The following is a 24,152-nucleotide window of genomic DNA, read 5'->3' as shown; positions in this document are numbered from 1 at the left end:
TATTATAGGAGGAAATTTTGCCCCATTCGGAGAGACCTAAATGCAGGCTATCAGGAACGAATTGTTAATATTACCAAAGTTAGGAAATTAGTAACCCCCAGACTACCCAAGACCCTAGTCAGACCTTCAGGGCCATTTCACTAGGAAGCCGACCTGACCCTGGCAGGACAGAATGCCCTCTCTCCACTAGCTCCCCTTACCTCTTTGGTGTGTGTGTGGAAGGAAACAGACATGTCCAGGAGAAGCTTCCGCTGCTCCACCCTGCGCACGAAGTCTTGGATGCGCACCTCCAGGTGTCGAGCTGCCTTGTAGATCTCCTCGGGGTCACATTCCCCCGTCTGAGCCAACTGCTCTGCTGCTTCTAGGAGCTTGTCCGCATTGGTGTACGTATTCTGCCAGCAACAACAGTGAGGCAAAATCAAGTTGCAGTCGCGCCTTCCAGCAGCCCACCCTGGGGCTCCCCGGAGCTGAAGCGGAGGGGCGTGGGCGCTGAGCCGACAGCTCCCTGATCTGGCACTGAGGCGCAGTGCGCGGAGCTGGCACGCCGCCTCTCAGCAAGCGAGCAGCCTGCAGGCGGGCACCAGCTAGGTGCCTCATCCACCCCTGGGATTTCTCAGAGGTGCAGTGTCCCTGGAAAGAAGTGGGGAGAGCGTAGAGAACCTCCATACCCCAGCTGCTCCCTATCCCCTACCTTCAAGAAAACCCATCACTGCCCTCACATCTCAGGCTGTAACTGCCAGGATCAGAAATAGCACACCCACAAAGACGGTCTGTATTTCCATGTGAGAACACCAGAAAAACACTAACTGGGAGACTCACTTTGCTTTTCTCCTCAAGTTCCCTGTAACTACTGGTGTTTATCTTTTTGGAACAGAGCTATTTCTTTGGAGGGGAAGGGATCAGCAACTCTAGGGAGCTGACAGAAGGCAGCGGCCACAGCCAGAGGGAGGAGAAGCAGGCTACTCCCTGCGGGCCCAGGGAATGTTTGCAGGAAGGTTGGGGAGGAGTCTGGTGATTTTGTTTATCATAAGCTACTGCATGCACACACACGCACACACAGTCGTCCAACTCCCTATCTGTACACACCATGGTATTCTCCAGAGCATTTTAAAAGGCAACCAACTTGTAATTATTATTCATCAGGATGGGAGCCACTGCCTTTAGAATAGTTACTACATTATTTGCCGCAGATACAGCTTTTCCTCAGCAGGCTTCTCATTTTGAAAGTCTCCTGATATGTCCTGACTTAGAGCTGGTGACTCAGGTGTACATATATTTCTAAGAATCCCTAGAGTTGGCACAAAACTCTAGAGTGGCAAACAAGCAGAGCAGTCAGTATCAAACACAAAGTGAGTGGAGAATTGAAATGGATTCATGAGCAATGACTCTCTGGTGCTTTGTTTTGCTTATGGAGACAGGGTCTCCGTGTCTGTAAGGAGTGTTTTGGGCTCACTTGAAGACCTGGGTGCTATGGACTGAACTGTGCCCCCCACTCAAATTCACATGTTGAACTCCTAATCCCCAGTATCTCAGAATGTGACCTTCCTTGGAAACAGGAAAATTGTAGACGTAATTAGTTACATTAAGTTTAAATCATACTATAGTAGGATAGATCCCTAATCCAATATGACTGGTGTCCTTATTTTAAAAAAAAAAAGCCGTGTGAAGAGACAGACATGCACACAGGGACAATGCTATGTGAAGATGAACGAAGAAACTGGGAGATGTATCTACAAGGCTAAGAATGCTAAAGACTGCCAGAAAACTACCAAAAGTTGAGAAAAAGGCACAGGGTAGATTTCTCCCTCATATTCCTCAGAAAGAACTAGCTCTGCTGACACTTTGATCTCAAATGTCTAGCTTCCAGAACTGTGAGAAAACAAATTGTTGTTATCTAAGTCACAGTCTCGTGGTGCTTTGTTACGACAGCCCCAGGAAACTGAGACTCTAGGGTTGAAACTTTCAGAGGCTGTGGAGCCAGCCTCTTGATTGTACTGGCATAGGACCTGGGGAAGATGGGCAGGCAAACACTTGTCTTGGCTTCTAGGAATTTGGAGAGAGGCCTCAGGGGATCCATAAGGAATGCTGCCTGAAAAGCAACTTCCCAAGGTAAACACGTTTCAATGCTGGTGAGACCGGGTTGAAAAAGAGAAAAAGTCATTTACATTGTCCCAGTGCTTCCAACACAGGGTTGAAAAAGAGGAAAAATAACTTGGCCCCAACTGGGAAATTCATGGAAAAACAGCAGCTTCATATGAGGAAAGGAGTTTTGCCACTGGGTTAAAGCAGGGTATGTCAATTCTGGAAAGCAGATGAAGGAAGTCATCCACTCATGAGAGACATGCAGGGAGACAAGGGGAATGACAGGCAAGGGTAGACCTCTACGGCTGTAGGTCAGGTTAAAGAAAGCTCTTATGAGATTGCCCACAATTTCTAGTCTATATGCCCACAGCTGATGGGAGAGAGGTATTTTAGGAATCCCTCAAATTATCCACCTTTAATCCTAAAGAGTCTCAGGATTCCCCCTGCAAGAACCCTAGAGATTGTAACTTTATATTCTGTAGACAATAAATAAAAATTTGTGGCAAAGTCAAAGTGAGCTTGCTTGCAAATGAGGTTTGGGACCAATAAGAGATAAATAAAAAGCCAAACTGAACTGTCTACCACACGTAAGGTGATCAATTTGTCCCAGGATTTTCCTGGTTTTAGCATAGAAATTCCTGTGTCCCAGAAATCCCCTCGGTCCTGGGAAAATTGGGATGGCTGATCGCTATAATACATACCCAATATTGTAAGCACCCCAAAAGTACAGATAAATATATAATGTATTTTGTCTCAAAGGAGAATTAAAATCATTCTTGAGAGAAATAACATGACAATACATAAGATGGGGCAGGCAGCAAACTAATAGATAATTAGGGGTTAAAATTTCTTGATACGATATAGATGCTGAAGAAAAGGAGTAAAAACAGAATAGTAGCTAATTATTATTAAATATTTCGCACATGACAAGGATTGTTCTAAAGGATTTTATGCATGCTATCTCCTTTAATCCTCGCAATAACCCTATGAAGTTGATGCAGCCATCATACCCATTTTACAGATGAAGAAACTGAGGTACAAAGAATTTTGGGCCAAAGTCACATGGCCAATAAGTGGCAGAACCAGGATTAAAACCCTGTTGGCAGGCTTCAGAGCCCAAGCAACAACCCATTAAATTACCCTGCCTCTATAAGAATATAGGCAGGAGTCTGAGGATGGGTAGGATTTACCAGAGAGGGAGAAGGGCTTCTCATAGCCAAGCCTGTCTTCTTTCTGCACCCAGGGTACTCTATATTTAGCCCACCCCACAGCCATCATCACACTTTATAGTAACAATGTGTCTCCATGGTATCTCCCTACTGGTCTGTGAGCTCCTTAAAGGCAGTTTCCATGTCTTACTCATCCTTGGTTCCCCCATGCCAAGCGCTGTGGCTGGTATGCAATAGGCATTTACTAAATGTTTGTTGAACAAACAAGACACAAATGAGTAGGCCTGTTTGAATAAGTTGAGTCAACCTGATTAAAATTGGAGAGTGGCAAAAAATCAGGTTGGATAAGTCAGTGAAGAGCTATAAGATACATTTTATAGAGAGAATGGAACAATAAAGACAGGTGGGAAGGCAATGGGGTCAGTGTTAAAGCTGGGCCCTCAGCTTTGTCTCTGCCCAGCTCTCTTCCCCATTACTAGTAGAAAAGAGTTTCTAAAATTCAGACCCAATCACAACTGTCTTCTACTTAAAACTGTTCAGTGGCTTCCCACTGCCTTTGGGGTAAAATGTCTTGACAAGGTGTGCAATGCCCTTCTTCACCTGACACTTTTTCCCTTCAGCTTCAACCCACATCACTTCCCTACAAACAGCCTATGAAGTAAATTACTTGCATCCCCCAAAACTCACTGCACTGAATCTTGCCTCTGTGCCTTTGCACATATTCTTCTTCAGCCTGAGATGCCCTTCCCTTCACTCTTCTACTTGACCAACTCTTATTCATTCTTTAAGACCCAGCAAGGGCATTGCTTCTTCTAGGAAGTCCACCCTCATATCCTCTTCTCTCCCAAGGCTAGCTTATGTGCCCTCCTCTGGACTCCTAGATTGATCTATACCAACCCTCTCCATGGTACCTGCTACTTTCTAGTGCAAATTTTTGTCTTTCTCATCTGCTTAGGGGCAGATAATGTCTTTCATCTCTTTCCCTTAGTGTCTGGCACCTAGTAAGTCTCCATAGGTATTTAGTAAATGAATGAATGAATTAAAGATGATATCAACCTCCACCAATGTTAATATTCAACCCTCACTCCTCATCAACTACCTGGTACAAGACCTTACATGCTAGAATTCATGTTCAATGTTCAATTTTATTTGGTATATCCTACCTCCTGGCACAGCCTTGAAATAGAAATGTGTACAGAAAATATCAACTAAAGTATTACCAAAGCAATACTTTGACTCTTGTCAATACCCCCAAATTGGGGCAAGGATCACAACAGGTTTCTGCTCACTTTCTGACCAAATCAACAACAGCTTTTGACTCAAAGCCAGAGTCTGACCTTGCTCTGAACATATTTCCTAGGCATTCTTTGGTTTCCCAGTCTCCTAGTCTCTGCCTTGGACTTGACCCCTTATTGACATTTCCCAACAGATATGCCAAAAATGGGTTATGAGTGCTGGTGTATAGATCCCTCAGCTGTTGGAGCTTTCAGGTAGGACCTGTGGTAGACAGAGCCCCTCATTCAGAGATATGGGCCACACTGATGGCTACAGTTCCTGTTCTTCCCTCTCCAACACCCCATGACTGTGTCAACCAGGTATGATGCCCTAAATAATTCAGCCCTTAAGTCTAACTTCAAACACTCTGCTGAAGCCTTGGCCCATTACTTTTAAATTTTCTCCCCAGGGAAGAAACAGAACATTCTAGGATAATTTGTCTCTGAATTCCAGCAATACAGGTATGTTTTCAGATTCCCTGGGCTGAGGCAGAGAAGCAGGAAGCAGGCTTTTTAAAGGCAAGGGGTGGGAGAGACAGTGAATAAAAACACTCTAGAATCAAGAGGCTACTTCCTTGGTAATATGAAGTGAGAATCTTGGCTTTATGCCTGGGAATGAGGAGGATGAGGCCTGAAAGTCACCCTTACTATTCAAAAGAGGCAATGTAGATTGAAGAATGAGACTACCAGAGGACTAGGAGAAAATCCCCCTCACAGTGGTTATTTTTTTCAGGCCAGCATGGCTGAAACCAATACGTAATGAGATGAAAGGAAAAAAAATATGTAAGCATTAGAGACAAAGGAGACACAAAAGCATAGGCATTGGGGAGGAGCAATCAAGATAACACCCAAAACCTTACATTTGAATAGTACTTTACAGCTGACAAATCTCTTTCACCTTCCTTCTTTACCCTCTCTGGGGCAGACCTGCAAAGAATCCATGTGTGAGGAAACTACCTGAGGCTAGAGAAAGAACCATCTGAAAGAATTAGAGATAACAGTGCCTAGCACTCATACAGTTAGAAATAGCACCTGCTCCCACCAGTCAGCCTGGAAAACCTCATGGTTCCTGGGATGTTGGATGGAGTACCCAGAAGGGTCAGAAGGGTAAATAAGTAGACTTAGAATGAGAACTGCTCTGGTCCTGCCTAGTACATTTTAAGAGAACGACCTGAACAGATCAATTTTTTTCCATGTAACTTTATTGTGTCTCAGAATAAAGCTTAAGAATATTTATAGGAATATAGAAATATCCACAACTGACAAGGTAAAACTCACGATGTCTGGTATCTAGTAAAAAGTTACCAGGCGTGCACATAATCAGGAAAATCTCACCTATGAGAAGGAGAAAAATCAATCAATGAAAACTGACCCAGAACTGAAATAGATGTTAAGATTAGCAGACAAGTATTTTAAAATGGTTATTATAATTGTATTCCATATGTTCAGATAGTTAAGAAATAAAAAAATTTTTAAAAAACCCTTGTACTTCTAAAGATGAAAAACATTAGACTGTATTAACAGTAGGTTAGGCTTTGCAGAAGATAAAATGACTGAACTTGAAAACTGCAATAGTAAGTATTTAAACTAAAATACTGAGAGAAAAAATTAATTTTAAAAATAAAGCATCTGTGAGCTATGGGATAACTTCAGACAGGCCAATATCCACGTAATTGAGATTCCCTAGGAGAAGAGGAGGGTATTGGAAAAGATACCTAAAGATATAATGACCAAGAAGTTTTCAAATATAACAAAAACTATAAATCCAAGAAACCCAACAAACCCTCAACACAAGAAACACAAAGCAAACTACACCAAGGAACATAAAAATAAAATAAAGTGGCAAAAAAGGGAAAGAAAAGAAAATCTTTAAAGTAGACAGAGGAAAAAAAGACAAGCTATATACAGAGGAACAAAGATAAGGATGACAGCAGACTTGTTATTGGAAACAGTGCAAGCAGACAGTGGAGCAACATCTTTAAAGTACTAAAAGAAACAAAACAAAAATAAAGAAAAACAACAAAACCTGGGAATTCTGTGCCCAGCACAAGTATTTTCAAAAACAAAAGTGAAATAAAGACTTTTTCAGACATACAAAGATGAAAGAATTCTTCACTAGCAGATTTGCAAGACAAGAAATGTTAAAAGAAGTCCTTCAGGAAGAAAGAAAATGGTATCAGATGGAAATACAGATCCATACACAGGAATCAAGAGCACTAGAAATACTACACGGGTAAATAAGGTTTTTTTCCTCTTATTATTTGAATCTATTTAAAAATAATTGACTGTTTAAAAACTAATGATAACAATGTAGTGTGGGATTTATGGTACATATATAAGTAAGGTATATGACAACAGCACAAAGACCAGGAAGGGAGGGATGGAAGTATACTATTGTAAGGTTCCTATACTTTATGTAAACTGGTATAATACGACTTGAAGGTAAACTGTGATAAGTTAAAATACTATAAACCCTAAGGCAATCATTAAAATAATAAAGAGTTATAGTTGATCAGCCAACAAAGGAAGTCAAATGGGATCATAAAAATATTAAATTAATCCAAAAAAGCAAAAAAAGGGAGGAAAAGCAACAGATGAAACAAATAGAAAAAAAAAACAAGGTGATAGATTTAAATCTAAACATATCAGCAATCACATTAAATATAAATTGTCTAAATAACACAATCAAAAGGCAGAGATTGTCAGATTAGATAAAAAAGCAAGTCCCAATTATATGCTGTCTACAGGGAATGCACTATAAGTACAAAGACACAAGTAGGGTAAGAGTAAAAGGACAGAAAAAGATATAGCATGATAACACTAGCGAAAAAAAAAGCTGGGTGGCTATATTAATATCAGACATAGTAGATTGCAGAGTGAATAACATTACCAGGAAAAAATGAATAATATTATCATTTGATAATGATCAAGGGGTCAATTCATCAAGAGGATATAATAACCCTAAACAGTTATGCTTCTACCAACAAAAGTTCAAACTATGTAAAGACTGATTAAACCCACAAGGAGAAATAGAGAAATCCATAATTATAGTCAGAGATTCTATGCCCCCTCTCAATAATTAATAGAACAAGTAGACAGGAAATTTGTAAGGATATAGATTTGAACACTCTCAACCAACGTGGTCTGACATTTGTAGGACACTCCACCCCCACCCCAACAGCTGAACGCATATTCTTTTCAAGTGCTCACAGAATATTTACCAAGATAAACCATATTCTCAGCCATAGAATGAGTCTCAACAAAGTTAAAGAGATGCAAGTCATACAACATATTTTCTCTGACTATAATGTAATTAAATTAGAAATCAGTAACAGAAATATTACCAGAATACTCACAAATTATTGGAAACTAAATAACACATTTCTAAATAACCCATAGGTCAAAGAAGGTGGCATCAGTTAACCAGGTGTCCATAGTATGCTATGCATTGTGTTAGGTTCTTTATCGACATTATCTGTAAGCATTGGGATCAATCATAAGATAGGTATTATTAATTTCATTTTACAAATGAGAAAACTGAGTCTCAGTAACTTGTTTAAACAATGTTTTATAACTAGAAAATGGCAAGCCGAGTCTCTCTAACTATAACTTCCAGTACTTTTCACTGAAACATGTACTTCTCCAAAACTCACTGTAAAATCTCCAGCTCTTCTGCTTCTTTATTACTTTGAATTACACTCACTCTTGGGCCTTTGGTTTTTAAATTATGACACTGTAATTGTGCATGTGCAACAGCCTTTTTTTTTTCTTTTGCAATACACTCCTTTTGTGTGCATGTTGTCTTCTAAGGAGAATTGTATTCACTTTAAAGGAAAGAGTCCATCTTACTCATCTTTTCTATCTCAACTATTCCTTGATGTACCTAGTGGGCATAGTGCTCTCCTTTCAATAGTCACTCAACCCAAAAACTCTGCAGTTCAGCAGCTTGTCAGCAGTAAGGTGTCACATTTCCCAGTTCCATTTAGCACTGAGAATGTATTTGCCATGTAAATGAAGGTTAGGATCCCAGGATAAAATAAAGAAATTCAGTTGAGCACATAATAGGTTTAAAATATAGTACTGACATAGCACATTGTCTATGATTAAGGAGGGTGATATAGAAAAATGCTTTTCAGTTTTCACCCTAGAACTCCAGGAATATATTTCTCCTCCATCTGTTGGCTCTTGTAGTGGGGAAGGGGATGAATTCTGGGAATGGCAAAGTGGTCTTTGGTGGAAAGAAGTAAGAAGAAACAGAGGAAATTACTTCTGGGTACCAGTGATGGTTTGACCCACCACATTACATCTGCTGAAAGAACAATATCTTCTTAGGTGCCCTGAATAAGGGAACAAATAAGTTCCCTCCATTAGAACAACTTTATGTCCAAATAAGAAGTGTCTAAGGAGTACCCTAAAGAGATGCACCTTAAAGTTGAAGACTATGTATATAAATCTTCAGTTACTGATTGGGACTGATACTAAAAATAACTATTGCAGGTGCCAATACCTCCCAACACAAGTAGTTTCGGTACTGAGACTATCTCTGAGGACTTAAACACCAACTTTATCACATTTACATATGTAATAATCACCCTGTCCATTCTCACACATCTCTACTTGCTGGAGACTATTTTTCTTTATATCTAAAATGCTTTAGCACCTTTTCCTATAAAAGGCATATTTTTAGAACTCCATATTTTTTTTAAAGTAAAGTTTTATTTTCCTACAGTCCAACTGTGTGTGTTTAGGAAGGTACACGGGCCTAGAAATTCTGAGAAAATTATAGTAGTTGTTCTTTGCTGGGGTGCTCTCTTTCACTGATCCCTTTTCTTTCTTTCTCAATAACTCTCTTCATTTACATATTATTGCTTTAAAGGACCTTCAAAATATTCCCTCCTGACTATAAACTAGAAGCTAAATATCTGGTCACTCTGAGGCAGGAAAGCAAAAGAAATAATTAACTGTTAACATTTTATCCATGCAATAACAACAACAATAAAATACCTTGTTTGTGGATTAAAAGGCAAAGTCAATCCTAGAGGTTGCCAATACTAGTTACAAGGTATAATTTGACAGATAACACCAGGTCCAGACTGTAAGAAAAATATAGTCCAGATTCCAGAAAACATGGCCACCCTCTGGGGCCTGAGACATATAGCAGGGAAAGATTCTGTCCCTGACCTCTCCCCACCTAGCCCACCAAGGAATGGGGAGCTGTGGAAGGCAGAGTCAGGGCTGTAAGCTGGGCCTAGGGGAGCCAGGACTAGCACTTAGAATGGGACACAAAGAAGATGGTGCAGAGAGCAAGGGGACTAGAGGCCAGAGGTTGGCCCAGAGCTGCTTCCTGAGACAAACCAGAGGGAACAATAGACAGCAAAGATAGCTGAGCAATTAGGAGACCAAAATGAGGCGTGCGCTATGCAGACACGGAGCTCTGAAGACTGGAGGAAGGCTTCCTCCTTTTCCCACTGAGCAGGCCCCGGATATAGCCAGCGGGCATTCATATTGCTGCTCGGAAGCAACCCATCACTCCTGGAATTTGATAACACAATCTCCACTCCTCTGGTCACCCTCTCCCTTCCCTCCTTTCCCTCTCTCTATTGGAATTGGCAAAACAATGAAGGGGAACATGTAGCCACAACATAAAAATGTGGACAAAAATATTTTAAAAGTGAAGAAGATAGACTTAAATATACAGATGTGGATACATAGACTGCCCAGTGACCCCATCTCGGCAGAAATTCATTCTTGCATGGAATTCCTGAAGCCAAAGAAACAAGCAGTTGGTGAGACAGCATCCCCATGGAACAGAATAAGGCTGCCTGCTGCAAGGTTTGGCAATTCAAGAGGTATGGGGGGAAATGTACCCACAGCAATGTTCTCTCTCAAAAGATGTAACTTTGCAGTGTTGCTGTTTTTCCTGTTTTCTGTATTCTATGTTTGGCTGGCAGTGGGAGGGAGTGGGTGTCAGAGAGAGAAGACTGGGCTTTGGAGAGACAAGACAGTTGGCTTGAAAATACTGCTGAAAACTGTGGGGCTTGTGGATTTATTTTTCTCTCCTGTTCCATTCCTAATGAAGGAAAAGGGGAAAAGGCTGTTCCTGACGTGGGAAGGTGGGTCAGATGGTGAGGTGACCAAATCAGAGGGTTTGGCCACACTTCTGCTTCTATCCCTGTTAGCATAGTGCTCTTTCAAGTCCTTTCACCCTGTTTTGGTCACATATATCTCTGTTGCCTGAGGTTATGCCTATATACATCTGTAGGGAGCCCACAGCCTCTGATATAAGAGCAAAGGTACCTGACCCTCTTAAAGACGATGCTCCTGCTCCCTTTCCACCTTCCCAGACTCTGGACTCTTTTTACCTTAGACCATTCATGCTGCTATAACAAATGCTTTACAATGGGTGGCTTATACATAACAGAAGTTTATTTCTTACAGTTCTAGAGGCTGAGAAGTCCAAGATCAAGGTACCCACAGATTCAGTATCTGGTGAGGGCTTCAATTCCTGGTGCACAGATGATCTTCTCACTGTGTCTTTATATGGTAGAAGGAACTAGCTAGCTTTCTAGAACCTCTTTAAAAGGGCACTGATCACCTCCCAAAGTTCCTGCCTCATAATACAATCACATTGGGAATTAGGTTTCAATATATACATTTGGAGGAAACACAGACATTCAGACCATACTGCTACTTGCCCCAGGTTTTACCTTAGTTAACCTCCCTGGGCTTGGTCCACAGATTATGTGGAACAGAGTTTCTCAACAGTAACACCATTAACATTTTGCACTGGATAATTCTTTGCTTGTGGGGCTCTTGTGGGTTGAATTCTGTCCCCGCAAAAAGATATGCTGTAGCTCTAACCCCAGTACCTTAGAATGTGACCTTATTTGGAAATAACGTTGTTGCAGATATAATTAGTTAAGATGAGATCATACCAAAATAAGGTAGGCCCATAGTGTGGTATGACTGGTGTTCATTCATATAGAAAGATGTCCAAATGAAGATACAGACATACAGGGAGAGCGACATGAAAGCTGAGGTTGGAGTGGTGCAGCCACATGCCAGGAAACAGCAAAACCACTAGCAAGTCACTGGAAGCTAAGAGAGAGGCCTGGAACAGATTCTCCCTCACAGCCCTCAGAAGGAACAACCCTGCTAACACTGCAATCTCAGACTTCTAGCCTCCAGAACTGTGAGACAATAAATTTCTGCTGTTTTAATCTGTGCGGATTGTGGTACTTTGTTACAGTAGCCATAGGAAACAAACACGGGCTGTCCTGTGCACTGTAGAATGCTTAGCAGCATCCCTGGAATCTACCCACAGGATGCCAATAGCAACCTCTTCCCCAGATGTAATAATCAAAAATGTCCCCAGCTACTGTCAGATGTCCAGGTGGGGTAGAAGTCGGGGGGAGACAAAAATTGCCTTCCAGTTGAGAACCACCATTTTAGACCATAAGACCATAGAGGAAGCTGTATTGAGAAAGATCATACAACCTTCCCAGTTTACAGTATTTTTCTGATAATCCTTCAGATGGCAGAAACCTTAAGGAATCCTCTCATCCATGGTTCTCACAGGACAGGGGGAGGAGGTTAGGGGGTTGAGGGCCAAGGGGTATGAGGGATAAAGAAAGGAGCTTGGAGGGACAATGCAGGGCCCAGGCTCTGCTCCAGATTATGTAAATTAGGATGGGCTGGGGGAGGGAGTTGCGGGAATGTCTGGCAGCCACATGTTTTAAAAGCTCCCAGGTGACTCTAATTGTAGCCACTCATCTACCATTGAAACCACTCATCTACCATTGAAACCGCTCATCCAAGGGAAGGGCTCAAAGCCTGGGCTGAAATTCCAACATGAGAGAAATCTAGTCTTTTGCCTTGAAATTGCTCAGAACTTAGGACAGTGATCTATTTAACACTTTGTTTGGCAGTTTAAAAATAGTAACTGTGGGTTATAGAAATGAAAACCAGAAATGACCAAAATGCTCAACAATACAGAATAGTTCACTACACTGTGATAACACGTGATAGAGTATTACCCACTCACTACAATTATGTTTTTGAAGAATATTTAATGAAAAATAAATAATAAAAAATAAATAATAAAAAAGTTCTTAATGTAATATTAAAGAAGAAGTCAGAATAAACTAAAGTACGGTTCTAATTTTATTACCAAAAAAACTTACTACTGATAATGATAATGATTATGCTATTATATCATATTATAGATAAGGAAACTGAGGATTAAAAATGTAAAAGAAGCTCACATAAATAGTTGATGTTGATCTGGAATTCACATTTGTTTGATCCTGGGTAAAACAATCTTAGTATTCTGCTGTGCTAAATGGAAATTTATCAATAAATATTAATAATGATTATGTCTCAGTGATAGAGATAAATTTTCTTTTCCACTATTTCCTTGCTTCCTAATTATTCCATGGTGAATATGTATTAGTTTCATAATTAGAAAAAATGGAAAAAATCACTTAAATATAAAAATTATATGCAGGGCATTGTTTAGAAATTACTCCAATGAAGAAAATGTGGTACATATGTACAATAGAGTAGTATTCAGCCATAAAAAAGAATGAGATCCAGTCATTTGCAAAAACGTGGATGGAACTGGAGGTCATTATGTTAAGTGAAATAAGCCAGGCACAGAAAGACAAACATCTCATGTTCTCACTTATTTGTGGGATCTAAAAATCAAATCAATAGAACTCAGGGACATAGAGAGTAGATGGAAGGTTTTTAGAAGCTGGGAAGGGTAGTAGGGAGTTGGGGGTAAGGTAGGAATGGTTAAGAGCTACAAAAAATAGAAAGAATGAAAAAGACCTACTATTTGATAGCACAATAGGATGACTATAGTCAGTAATAACTTTATTGTATATCTTAAAACAACTTAAAGAATTTAATTAGATTGTAACTTAGAGGCTAAATGCTTGAGGGGATGGACACCCCATTCTCCATGTTGTGTTTATTTCACATTGCATGCCTGTATCAAAACATCTCATGTACATCATAAATATATACACCAATATGTACCCATAAAAAATTTAAACATAGTAAAAAATTTTTTAAAGAAATTATTCCAAAAAGTAAGCAGAAACATTTGTTTTGCAAATGTTTCCTTATTTTTGTAAGAAGAAAGGTGTGTAAGACTATTGGTAGGAAGGTAAATTAGTATAGCCATCATGGAAAACAGTATGGAGTTTCCTGAAAAAAATAAAAATACAATTACCATACAACCCAGCAATTCTGTTACTGGATATATATCCAAAGGAAATGAAATCACTATGTTGAAGATATGTCTTCACTCTCATGTTTACTGCAGCACTATTCACAGTAGTCGAGATATGAACTCAACCTTCAAGATATGAACTCAACCTTCGTGCCCATCAGTGAATAAATGGATGAAGAGGACAAAGGGTCTTCAAAAAGTTCATAGGAAATGTGTAGTACTTAAAAGGAAACTATGCATGGATTTCAACTTTTTTACACCAAAATAAACTCATACTAACTTGTCATAACATACCTGAACAGGAAGTAGTTTGAGGTACTAAGAAGGATAAGACATCAGTTTCAAACAGCCCCAATCAGAGCAACATGAATTCTGCTAAAATTGAAGCAAGGAGAAACATCAAATTTATGGTGAAGCTTGGGTGGAAGAATGGTGAAATTATTTATGCTTTATAAAAAGTTTATGGGGACAGTGCCCTAAAGGAATTGGCAGTTTATAAATAGCTAACTCATTTTAAGAAGGAGTGAAATAATTTTGAAGATGAAGCCCGTAGCAGCAGACCATCCACATCAATGTGTGAAAAAAATTAATCTTGTTCATGCCTATGATTAACAGCAGAAATAATAGCCAACACCATAGACATCTCAGTTTGATCAGCTTACACAATTCTGACTGAAAAATTAAAGTAGAGCAAATTTTCCACTCAATGGGTGCCAAAATGATTGCACCCAGATCAGGTGCAGACAAGAGTAGAGTTTTTAATGGAGATTTTAAACAAGTGTGATCAAGATCCTGAAGTATTTCTTTGAAGAATTGTAAAAGAAATGAAACATAGCTTTACCAGTATGATCCTGAAGACAAACACAATTAAAGCAATGGCTACCAAGAGGTGGAAGTGGGAGCCTGTCAAAGCAAAAGCAGACTGGTCAAGAGCAAAGACCATAGCAACGGTTTCTTGGGATGCTCAAGGCATTTCACTTGTTGGCTTTCTGGATGGCCAAAGAATGATAATATTTGTTTACTATGAGAGTGTTTTGAAAAAATTACCCAAAGCTTTAGCATGAAAATGCCCAAGAAGCTTCACCAGACAGTCCTTCTCCCCTAAAACTATGCTCCTGCTCATTTCTCTCAGCTAAATAGGGTTATTTTTTTTTTTTTTTGAGAATTTTGATGGGAAATCATTAGACATCCACATTACAGTCCTGATTTGGGTCCTTCTGGTATCTTTTTTGTATCCTGATCATAAAAAAAATCTTAAAGGGCATCCATTTTTCTCGAGTTAAGAACATACATTGACCTGGTTAAATTCCCAGGACCTTTGGTTCTTTAGGGATGGACTAAATGGCTGGTAGCATCACTTACAAAGGTGTCTTGAACTTGATGGAACTTATGTTGACAAATAACGTTTATATATTTTTTTATTTTTAATTCCATTTTCCATAAACTTTTCAAAGTGCTGTCATATATAGACAATGGAATACTATTCAGCAATAAAATACAATAAAATGGAATACTATTCAGCAATAAAAAAGGAGATCCTGTCATTTTTGACAACATGAATGGACCTAGAATATGTTATGCTAAGCGGGATATGCCAGGCACAGCAAGATAAATACTGCATGATCTCACTTATATGTGGAATCTAAAAAAGTTGATCTCACAGAAGCAGAGAGTAAGGTGGTTACCAGGGGCTGGGATAATTGGGGGTGGTGAGGTGGGGGGTCTTGAGGTGGGGGAGTTGGGGAGATGTTGGCCAAAAGATACAAAATTTCAATTAGATAGAAGAACATGTTCAAGAGATCTATTGTACAACATAGCATCTATAGTTAACAATATATGTATTCTTAAAAAATCCTAAGGGAGTAAATATAAAGTTCTCTCACCACAAAAATGATAACTATGTGAGGTGATGCATCTCTTAATTAGCTATACATTATTCTTCAATGTATATATATTTCAAAACAACATATTGTACATAGTAAATACATACATACATGTTTCTGTTGATTAAAAAATGAGAAATTTAAAAGAAAAAGAGAAAGATGTGCAAGATAACTGATTACCTTGGGAGTGTGGAATTGGAAAGTGGGAGTGGAGGAATAATTAGCTCTTTACACATCTTTGCAATGTTCCACTTGTTATTACAATAAACAGGACTTTCTCAAAAATTTGAAAAACACCAAAGAAATTTTAAAAGGGAAAGATAAGGATTCAATATACTTTTGTCAATTGACAGGTAAAAATGTGAGTGCATTTAGAAATACAAATAAATTTCATTACAAATATATTTATCTTAAAGATGAATGCATTTTCTAGTTATGTAGAGCCTGAAGACACGAATGCTTGAAGAAATACAATAAAATATACAATCACAAAACATATAAAATGTCTCTGTAGCCCCATCAGACATTTCACCTTTCTCAGTTTGGACTTTATGACATTGCTTATCATAGCTTAGAAGAAACATGATGTTGGTATGACATACATATGCAAAAAAAACTCACTAAAAATGATCACCTATGAAGTCCTAGAAATTATTCTCCCTAGGCACAATGCCAGCATTAGTTATTCATAACCCTGAATTGTTTTCCTCAGCCATCAGAAGTAAGAAACATGTCAAATTTGAAAGTACTTAAAAGTGAAGCAGGTGCTCTGATCACACCCCTAGAGCCTATGTCTGAAGTGGCACTGTAAGTTTTGGTTGAAAGCCTTCCCTATCACCATCATATAAATGTCAAAAGCCTTAGTGTCATGGCATAGAACTAACAGCAGCACAGAATGACAGGCAGGGAGTCTGGACCTTGGGTTCCTCCATGTGTCAAACTGACAAGCTAATATAGATTTAAATGCTTAGGCCTTTTAAATGAGAATTAGCAACACAAACATGGAGTAATGCAAAGTGAAAGGGATAACAGGTAACACTCAGATCTAGAAGAATCATCCTCTTTTGTCTAGTCTCATTGGTTCACTCTAGGATTGGGCTATCAGCATGGCTTTAGAAAGCCAAGTCCACTTGTATCTCACCTTCCTCAGGTACACTGTTAAAATCATCATCATCATCCAGCAGAAATGTAGGTGTCAGGCACAGGGCTGCTCTAGAGACTGTATAGTAGCTGATTAGGCCCCGTGGAATGCAGACTAGCCCTAGAACCATATTGTAGTGTTGGGAGAGACCCAACAGTGAGTAGAAATAGAAAAACTTAGCTTCTGCAGTGGCTCTCAGGGTGTCTCTGCTCATGACTGGGATTTGTGGACATTGCCATAGGTACCCCCCTTCATTTTTAAAGGGATGAATTGTGTTCAGAATGCTCAGTATATAAGGCATGGAAAAACATAAACTGTATTTCAGAGTTCATCATCAATAAAAACAAAATTTGACAAGTTTCTCCTTGAGGTGCCTAGGGTTAAGTCTTGGTTCTCTACACAATTAAGTTATATAGACCCCAAGGACATGAAAGAAATGAAGGGTGACAGTAGCACAAATTAGCAATATAATGCTGAGGTCATACTTGGTAAAGGAGTGACCAGGGCAGGAGGGATAAGGCTGGAGAAATTTTCAGGAAGTGACTTTTTGAGCCAACTTAAAAGCCTAGAATGTGAAGCCAAAGAGTAATCTACTAGGAAAGGGAATGGCAGGGGCAATAGTACAGATTTGGAAAGCTCACTGTGGGAGCACAGCAGAAGTGTCTAACAGCTCTCCAGGCAGAACAGCTGTCCTCAGAGAAGCACGGTTTGAGAGTCAGAGACCCCAGCTGCAGTCCTCACTGTGGGATAAGCCCTAATGAGTGGCTGTCTGGTGTGGAAAGCTGGTGGGAGGGAGTCAGAGGAGGGAAAGACAAGAGGAAGGAGACCTATGCTAATGACAAGGCCATCTGCACACACTTCTCAAACAGGGCTGGATTGGGAGATTTGCTTTAGGACAAAAGAGACACCACATAGCCACTAAGGACTGTTCACCATGCACTGTCGGCCAAAACCCAGGGCCATCTGGGACCTCTGGCTCCCCACTTTCAAAGCAGAAACATGTTCTTCCCACTTCCTTTCCTTAGGAGATTAACTGAAAAGACATAGCCATTGCAACATTTCCTCAGAGCAGAGAAGCTGCAGGAGATCAAAGTCTCCCCACATAAAGCTCTTCAGGGAAAGGGCAGAATCCAAATAGCTGAAGATTGGACCATGAGACAGGGAAGGGTCATGAGGTTCAGGCTCCCATCCCATCATTCAACTAATTTTCTGAAACTCTTGACTGTTCCTGACATTCACAGGCCAAGAGCTATCTTCCATGACCACAGACTATACCATAATCCTCACAGTCACAAAAGCCTAGGCAAGAACCATAAGTAATTCCATATGAATCCACCCTCCATATGAGAAAAAGAAAATTAAGCAGTGGTGTTAATGTGGATGGTGACATAATGAAACAAGAACAAGCTGGCTTGGAGGCAGGATCTACCTAGGCATAAATAAGTTCACAGAACCCCCAAAACGTAGATATAAGAAGCACTGTAGCACTCTCTTGCTGTCTTGAAGTGGGGCAACACTGCTTGCTGTTGAGAGGTCACTGGGCAGGGCTGCCCATTTTTCTCTGATTAGAAGGGCAGGGAAAAGAAACTGACGGAGAACTCTAAATGCAAAGCATCATGCTGTTTCCACTTACAACTGCTTTTGCCCCAAAGCCCTACTGACCTAAACTTATAAAAATAAACATCAGAACAGGGAGAGATTTTGCTCATTAAATCATTAGCTTTAGCTTTAGAATGTGGAAAGTTTCCCGGCTAATCCTGCTACACATGGGAATCTGGCCCTCAAACAGTGAAAGAAGCCCAGGGCATCAAGAGTTCAGTTAAATTCAGAGATTGGTCAGCACATTCCCTCTCTTGGGAAACTCCTGGGATGGGGCAATATCATCAATCTCTTCTATATCTTTCTTCTTTTCTGGGTGTGTTCCAGACATGATCTCATCCACTGTCACCATATCCCCTGAAAAATAATGATGGCAATTTACATTTGCTCTGTGCTCTAGACTTAAAGTACTTTTAAGTACATTATCTTACTGCATGCCTACTTCAACTAAAATGGAATAGATATCATTCCCATTTTGTAGACATAGAAACTGAGGCTTGGCAAGGTTAGGGGAGCTGTACATATAGGTGGGGTAGCTCTGGCCTCCCATCCAAATATTATAATCCCTGTATACTTCTCACTGGATCTTGTTGCTTCCCACAAGGAAGAAATGCAGGAAGAATCTGCAACTCCCATTTTGTTGATGGGGAGATTGTGGCACTAATTTTTCAAGTGATCTTTGTGTGAGGCATAGAGTGAAGAAAGGGAAAATCTAGGAAATTATCCTTAGTCCAGGTCATCTGGCACCCTGAAGTCATGATAAAATGTAGTTTCTTGGAGTAAATCCCAAACTTTATACTATAATTTTTTTAAAATTTATTTTATATAATAGTTGTACATATTTTTAGAGTAATGTGATATTTTGATACCTGTATGTAATATATAATGATCAAATCAGGGTAACTGGGATATCCAAACCTTGAACCTTTCTAACTTTATAAACTCGCAAAGTTTCATCAGAGTGACAGCTACAGTGGATGAATCAGACTCAAGATCTACATCCAAATAATCCTATTCTCTTAGCTGTATTTTTTTAAGCAAATGAAACTGACCTTGGGAATTCCCAAGACACTAAAGAGTCCATAGGTCAAAGCCTCCTAAAGAAAAAGAAAAATGAAACATGTCCATCATATGGATTTGGAGTTCCCATTTTAGCCTCTTCCATGGCTTCCTTCCCTTGGTGATATTTTAAAATTCTAGGCAGGTGATGAGCCAAAGTCCACCGGAGCTATTTCAATCCATATTTGGCATTGCCAAGGCTCAGATATATTGTGCAAAATAGCCCATGGTGTGAAACACCATGGAGATATGTAATTATAGCCGAAGTTGCCAGTATTTGTTTTGTTGGCTCCTAGATTGCAGTAGGACAGCTGCACCAATCTCTATTTAAATCCAAAGGGCAGTACCTTGGGCTAGCTGGGCATATGCCTTGTGCATCCCAAGACAAATAAAGGCACCAATCCTGATGAGGCTTGGATGTCCCCTGGTATCTGCAGGAGGCCATAAGATCTCAGCTCCCTCTGTCTCAAACCTGGCTACCTTTCCAGGTGGAATAACTCAGATGTAATGATCTGTTCCTGTCACAACTTGAGAGTGGGCTTTTCTCCTGTTAAAAATTTATTCTGAACAAAATTGGTTTATGAAAATGCCTCCAGTTGCTCATTGGCAGAGAAAAAAGACAGATCTGCCTGGTGGGTTGCTCTTGTTGGTGATGTGTGTTTATTTTTTGGTTTGCTTAATATACTGCCTGAAGCCCTTTTCCTCAGGGCTCTTTGATGCTGGTTCCTTTTCCTCATTGCCTGCACCAGCTGCCTCAGCTACCCACATGTTCTCAAATCTCTTACCCATCAGCCCCCACAACCTGATTTGCCCCCATTACCCTGAATGCCACGGCCAGGAAGTACTTGCCTCATGGAGGTCTCAGGGGGGCTGGAAAGCATTGCCCACCTCAAATCACGCCTGGACCAGCAGGAAGGGATGAAGGAGGAAGAGGAGAAGGAGGAAGAAAGAGGCTACAAATGTTACTGTTCTGAAGCTCTCCCCACCACCACTGCTGCCACCATCACTACTCCCCACCCCCACTGCTGCCACCATCACTACTCCCCACCCCCACTGCTGCCACCATCACTACTCCCCACCCCAGCCGGTTTTATGGACTCAGAAGGTCCTCATAGCCCTGTAATATATGCACACCTACAATGAGGAACTGGAAAGGCTTGGGAGGGTTCTTGTAAATTGCCATTCTCTGAAGCTTTCTCTTGGGAAGAAATTCCGAATGCTTGGCTTAGACCAGCCCTCTGTCTTCAATGCTAATGTTGCTTCTCTTTACACACTTATAACTGTACCTGGTTTTAATAGCCTGTAAGTTACTAGAATCTGGAAAAGAATATAAAGTTTTAATATTAAAAATGCCACTAGCAAAGAAAAATAACATTGTAGATATGCATCTATTACCATGGCTATATCATTAAATGAGAAAAACTGGTTACTAAATGTACCTATATACACATAAACAGAGGAATAACTGGGAGAATAAACAGAAAGTATTAGCAACTGTTAGTTAGACAACGAAGTGGGTGGATTATTTCTGTTTCTTTTTGCTTGTCTGTATGTTTTACATTGAAAAATATGTAACTTTGTAATTAAACATAAAAAGATAAATAAAGTAGAAACTTCCTTTAGAAAAAAATCAGAAGGAAGGTTGACTAACCCCAGTTTTTTTAATTCCTCTTGTGTGTGCGCTAGAAGTGCAGGCTCTGAGGTCAGCCTACTTGGATTCGCATCTTGCCACCTCCACTTGAATGATCCTCTCTAAGCCTGATTCCTCATCTGGAAAATATTAACAGTAAATCTATAGAGCTGTTTCAAAGATTAAGTGAGGTATTCCTTGTAAAAGCGTGCCTTCAATAAATGGTAGTTATTATCAGTTATTCTTGTATGTTTGTCTTTATAGCATAGGTTTAAAACCTTACAAATACTTTTTCAAATCTTTTCGTGAAGGCAAAATAGTCTTGTGAAATTTGCATACATTCCTCCTATATGCAAATTCATCACATGCTCCCTCTTCTTTCAGCGTAGACAAATGCTGGCTTCCCCAGCAGCAAGCACATTCCTGAGGCCCACCCTGCTCACGGTGTCACAGAAACAAAAGAAAGGGAGAAGAGAAAGGAAGTTGATTCTGCTTCTCTTAATCTGGGCAAGTTGACTTGTGTTGAGATTAATTATTGGAAGACATGGTAATAAATGGTTTGCTTTCAGAATCAATACTGGGCAGACAAGAAAGCTTTCCTCTGGAATAGCTTTCCCTGTTTCCTTTCTAAACCATGCCAATGCTCCCTGAGAGACATTAACTTTATTCTTCCTATTGGTGTGTTACTCTCACTGTGCAAGGTAAAATATGTTGTCACATTTGTGAAACTTGAGTGACTCCACTCTTTCTGAGGAGGGCCACTAGGCAGAGAATCCTTTAGAAGGGAGAGTCTGTTCTCACTTGGCTCATAGTGTCTCTCTACTTCTTTCTCCCTTTTCTGGGGCCCCATGGCAGGCTCAGCTCCAGCCCAGTGACATACACCAAATGGAATCGCACATCTCCCTGACAGACTTGTCCTCCATATCAGATTCCACCGGCAGCCAACCCAGCCTTCCCCTGGTACTCAGTTTCCATAACCACAATTTTGTCCTGTTCCTAAGAGCCAGCCATTACCTTACCAGGTACCCCAAGAATCCTGCCTCTGAATTGCAGCCCAGCAGCTACAGCCCGGCAACCTGTTAAGAGCCTCCCAGGTGCAAACTGTCCAGCCTCCACCTTGGGTCGCTGAACACCACTGGCTCCTGGATGCCCAGCTGCTGGGTGTTCCCTGCCCCTAGGCAGGATATACCATTACTCTATTGGCTTTCCTTGTTTGACTGGTCAAATAAGGCACCCATCTCTTCCATAACACTTAACGCTTGATGATGTTTGTCAGTACCTGCAGCTGATCTGTCCTCTTGGCACCTGGCCATCTCAAAGCACAGGCCTACTCTTTCCCACATAGCTAAGTAGACCACACCATGCTGAATCTTGAGAGATGACAGCATGGGACTTAACAGCTTTGCCTGGAAGGGAGTGAAGCTTAAATATATTCTATTACCAGCCACCAGCACCAACATGATCACCATTTGCTGCCACAGAGACCACCATTTATGGAGCATCTCCTGAGAATCAAATTCTCGATTAGGTACTTTCCATATATCATTTCTAATCTCCACATCACTCTTCAGGGTAGGTGTCACTCTCATTTTAGAGAGAAGAACTCTGGGGCTCAGAGAACTAAAGTGATTTTCACAAGGTCCAGGGCCAAAAGTGGAAAAAACAGATTGACTCCAAATGCTATGCTTTTCTTCAATATATCATATGTCCCAGCAGAGGGGAAATCAGAACTAAAGGGGACATCTCATATGGAGATAGGGGACTACTAGGGGGGTAGATTTTTGAAAGCTAGGACATTTCATTAGTGATAGCTTAATTTTAGCAAAAGGTAAAAGGAAAGGGATGAAATAACTATCTGGTCTGGGCCAAGTATAGTCCACCATTTTGTGCTAGAACATAGAAATGAAGACTCAGGCCAGATACCGGCCAAATCAATTGTTAAATAGGCCAAGCTTCAGCAAAGAGCAGAGCCAGCTGTCACCAATCATTCTTACATGTGCTTCAGATACACCAGAGGACAGGCAGAGAAGGGCAAAAGTCAGTCATACGCAGCCTGAGGCTGCATAGACACCTTTTGGGTTAAAAAGATATCAAGGAGGACCATGAAGGTGACCCTTCATGATAGTCTGATGGAAATCTTAGAGGCAAGGAGGTAAAAAGTATCACTTAGGGGTCCTACAGCCACAGTGCTAATGTGCAGCTAGCTGTCTGAGGGATGACCCAGATCCACACATGGAAAGAGGGCTAGGAACTGGCTCTGGGGTGGAAATGAGGCCTGATCCCCACCAGGCCTGATCCCAGAGACATCCGAGGTTCTTTTGAATCAAGAGACTCCACAGCAGGGTGGTTGACAGCCTGGACTCTGGAGCTAGACTACTAGGGCTTGAATATGAGCTCCACCATTCACTAGGTCTATCAACTTGAGCTACTCATTTAGTCTCTGTGCCTCAAATTCCCTATCTATAAATGAGAATTAGAAATATATATTAATAACTCATGGGATGTTGTGAGAAATAAATAAGTTAACATAAGAAAAATAATTCAAACAGTATCCAGCACACAGAAAATACTCAGTAGGTGTTATTATTGTTGTTGTTATTAAGGCCATTTCCTTCTCAAAAAGGGGAAGGAAAAAAATGGCAACCAGTGAACATACTATATTGAATCAAAAGCAGTCTGTGACTAGAAGAGTTGTCTTGGACTCAAAATCAGTATGCTGAATACAAAGTCAATATACAGTATACCACTTCTGTCTAATTTTTGTTTTGTTGTTGCCTTTCGGATCTCTTTGGAAAAGGCCAGTTTATCTGTAATAACAGCGAGTTTTTAAAAAGAAAAAAAAAGACTTCCTTCCATTTCAGCTAACGGAGTGAGAAGGTTAAAGCCTCCTCTGGTAGTCAGGCTCAGTGTGATGATAATGATCCCAGCTGGATAAATCACGGAAAATTAGTGGGGCTGGGAAAATGGACACAGTAAGGACTGCCATTTCTTCTTGTCAAGAGTGGTTTCCTATAGCTTCATCTGAATTTTTTTTTTAGCTTTCTTTAATTAAAGAAAATACAAAAGAGTCCAAAGAA

At 40.3% G+C, this 24,152-nt stretch overlaps 1 protein-coding gene across 29 annotated transcripts in view; it reads right to left on the bottom strand.

Moving 5' to 3' along the window:
* Positions 1–24,152, bottom strand: part of KALRN (kalirin RhoGEF kinase) — a 690,517-nt gene that overhangs the window by 341,991 nt on the left and 324,374 nt on the right. For 27 of the 29 annotated variants that reach the window (XM_016941792.4, XM_016941796.4, XM_016941798.4 and 24 more), the window contains exon 11: positions 201–392. In XM_016941792.4, the coding sequence (XP_016797281.2) occupies positions 201–392 (192 nt within the window). Of the gene's footprint in view, positions 1–200; positions 410–24,152 lie in introns of those variants that run through there. The other 2 variants (XM_054682235.2, XM_054682236.2) reach the window with 1 other exon arrangement.

This window comes from Pan troglodytes, chromosome 2, assembly GCF_028858775.2.
Source record: "Pan troglodytes isolate AG18354 chromosome 2, NHGRI_mPanTro3-v2.0_pri, whole genome shotgun sequence".
NCBI lineage: Eukaryota > Metazoa > Chordata > Mammalia > Primates > Hominidae > Pan > Pan troglodytes.
This window is presented reverse-complemented; position numbering and strand designations above follow the sequence as displayed.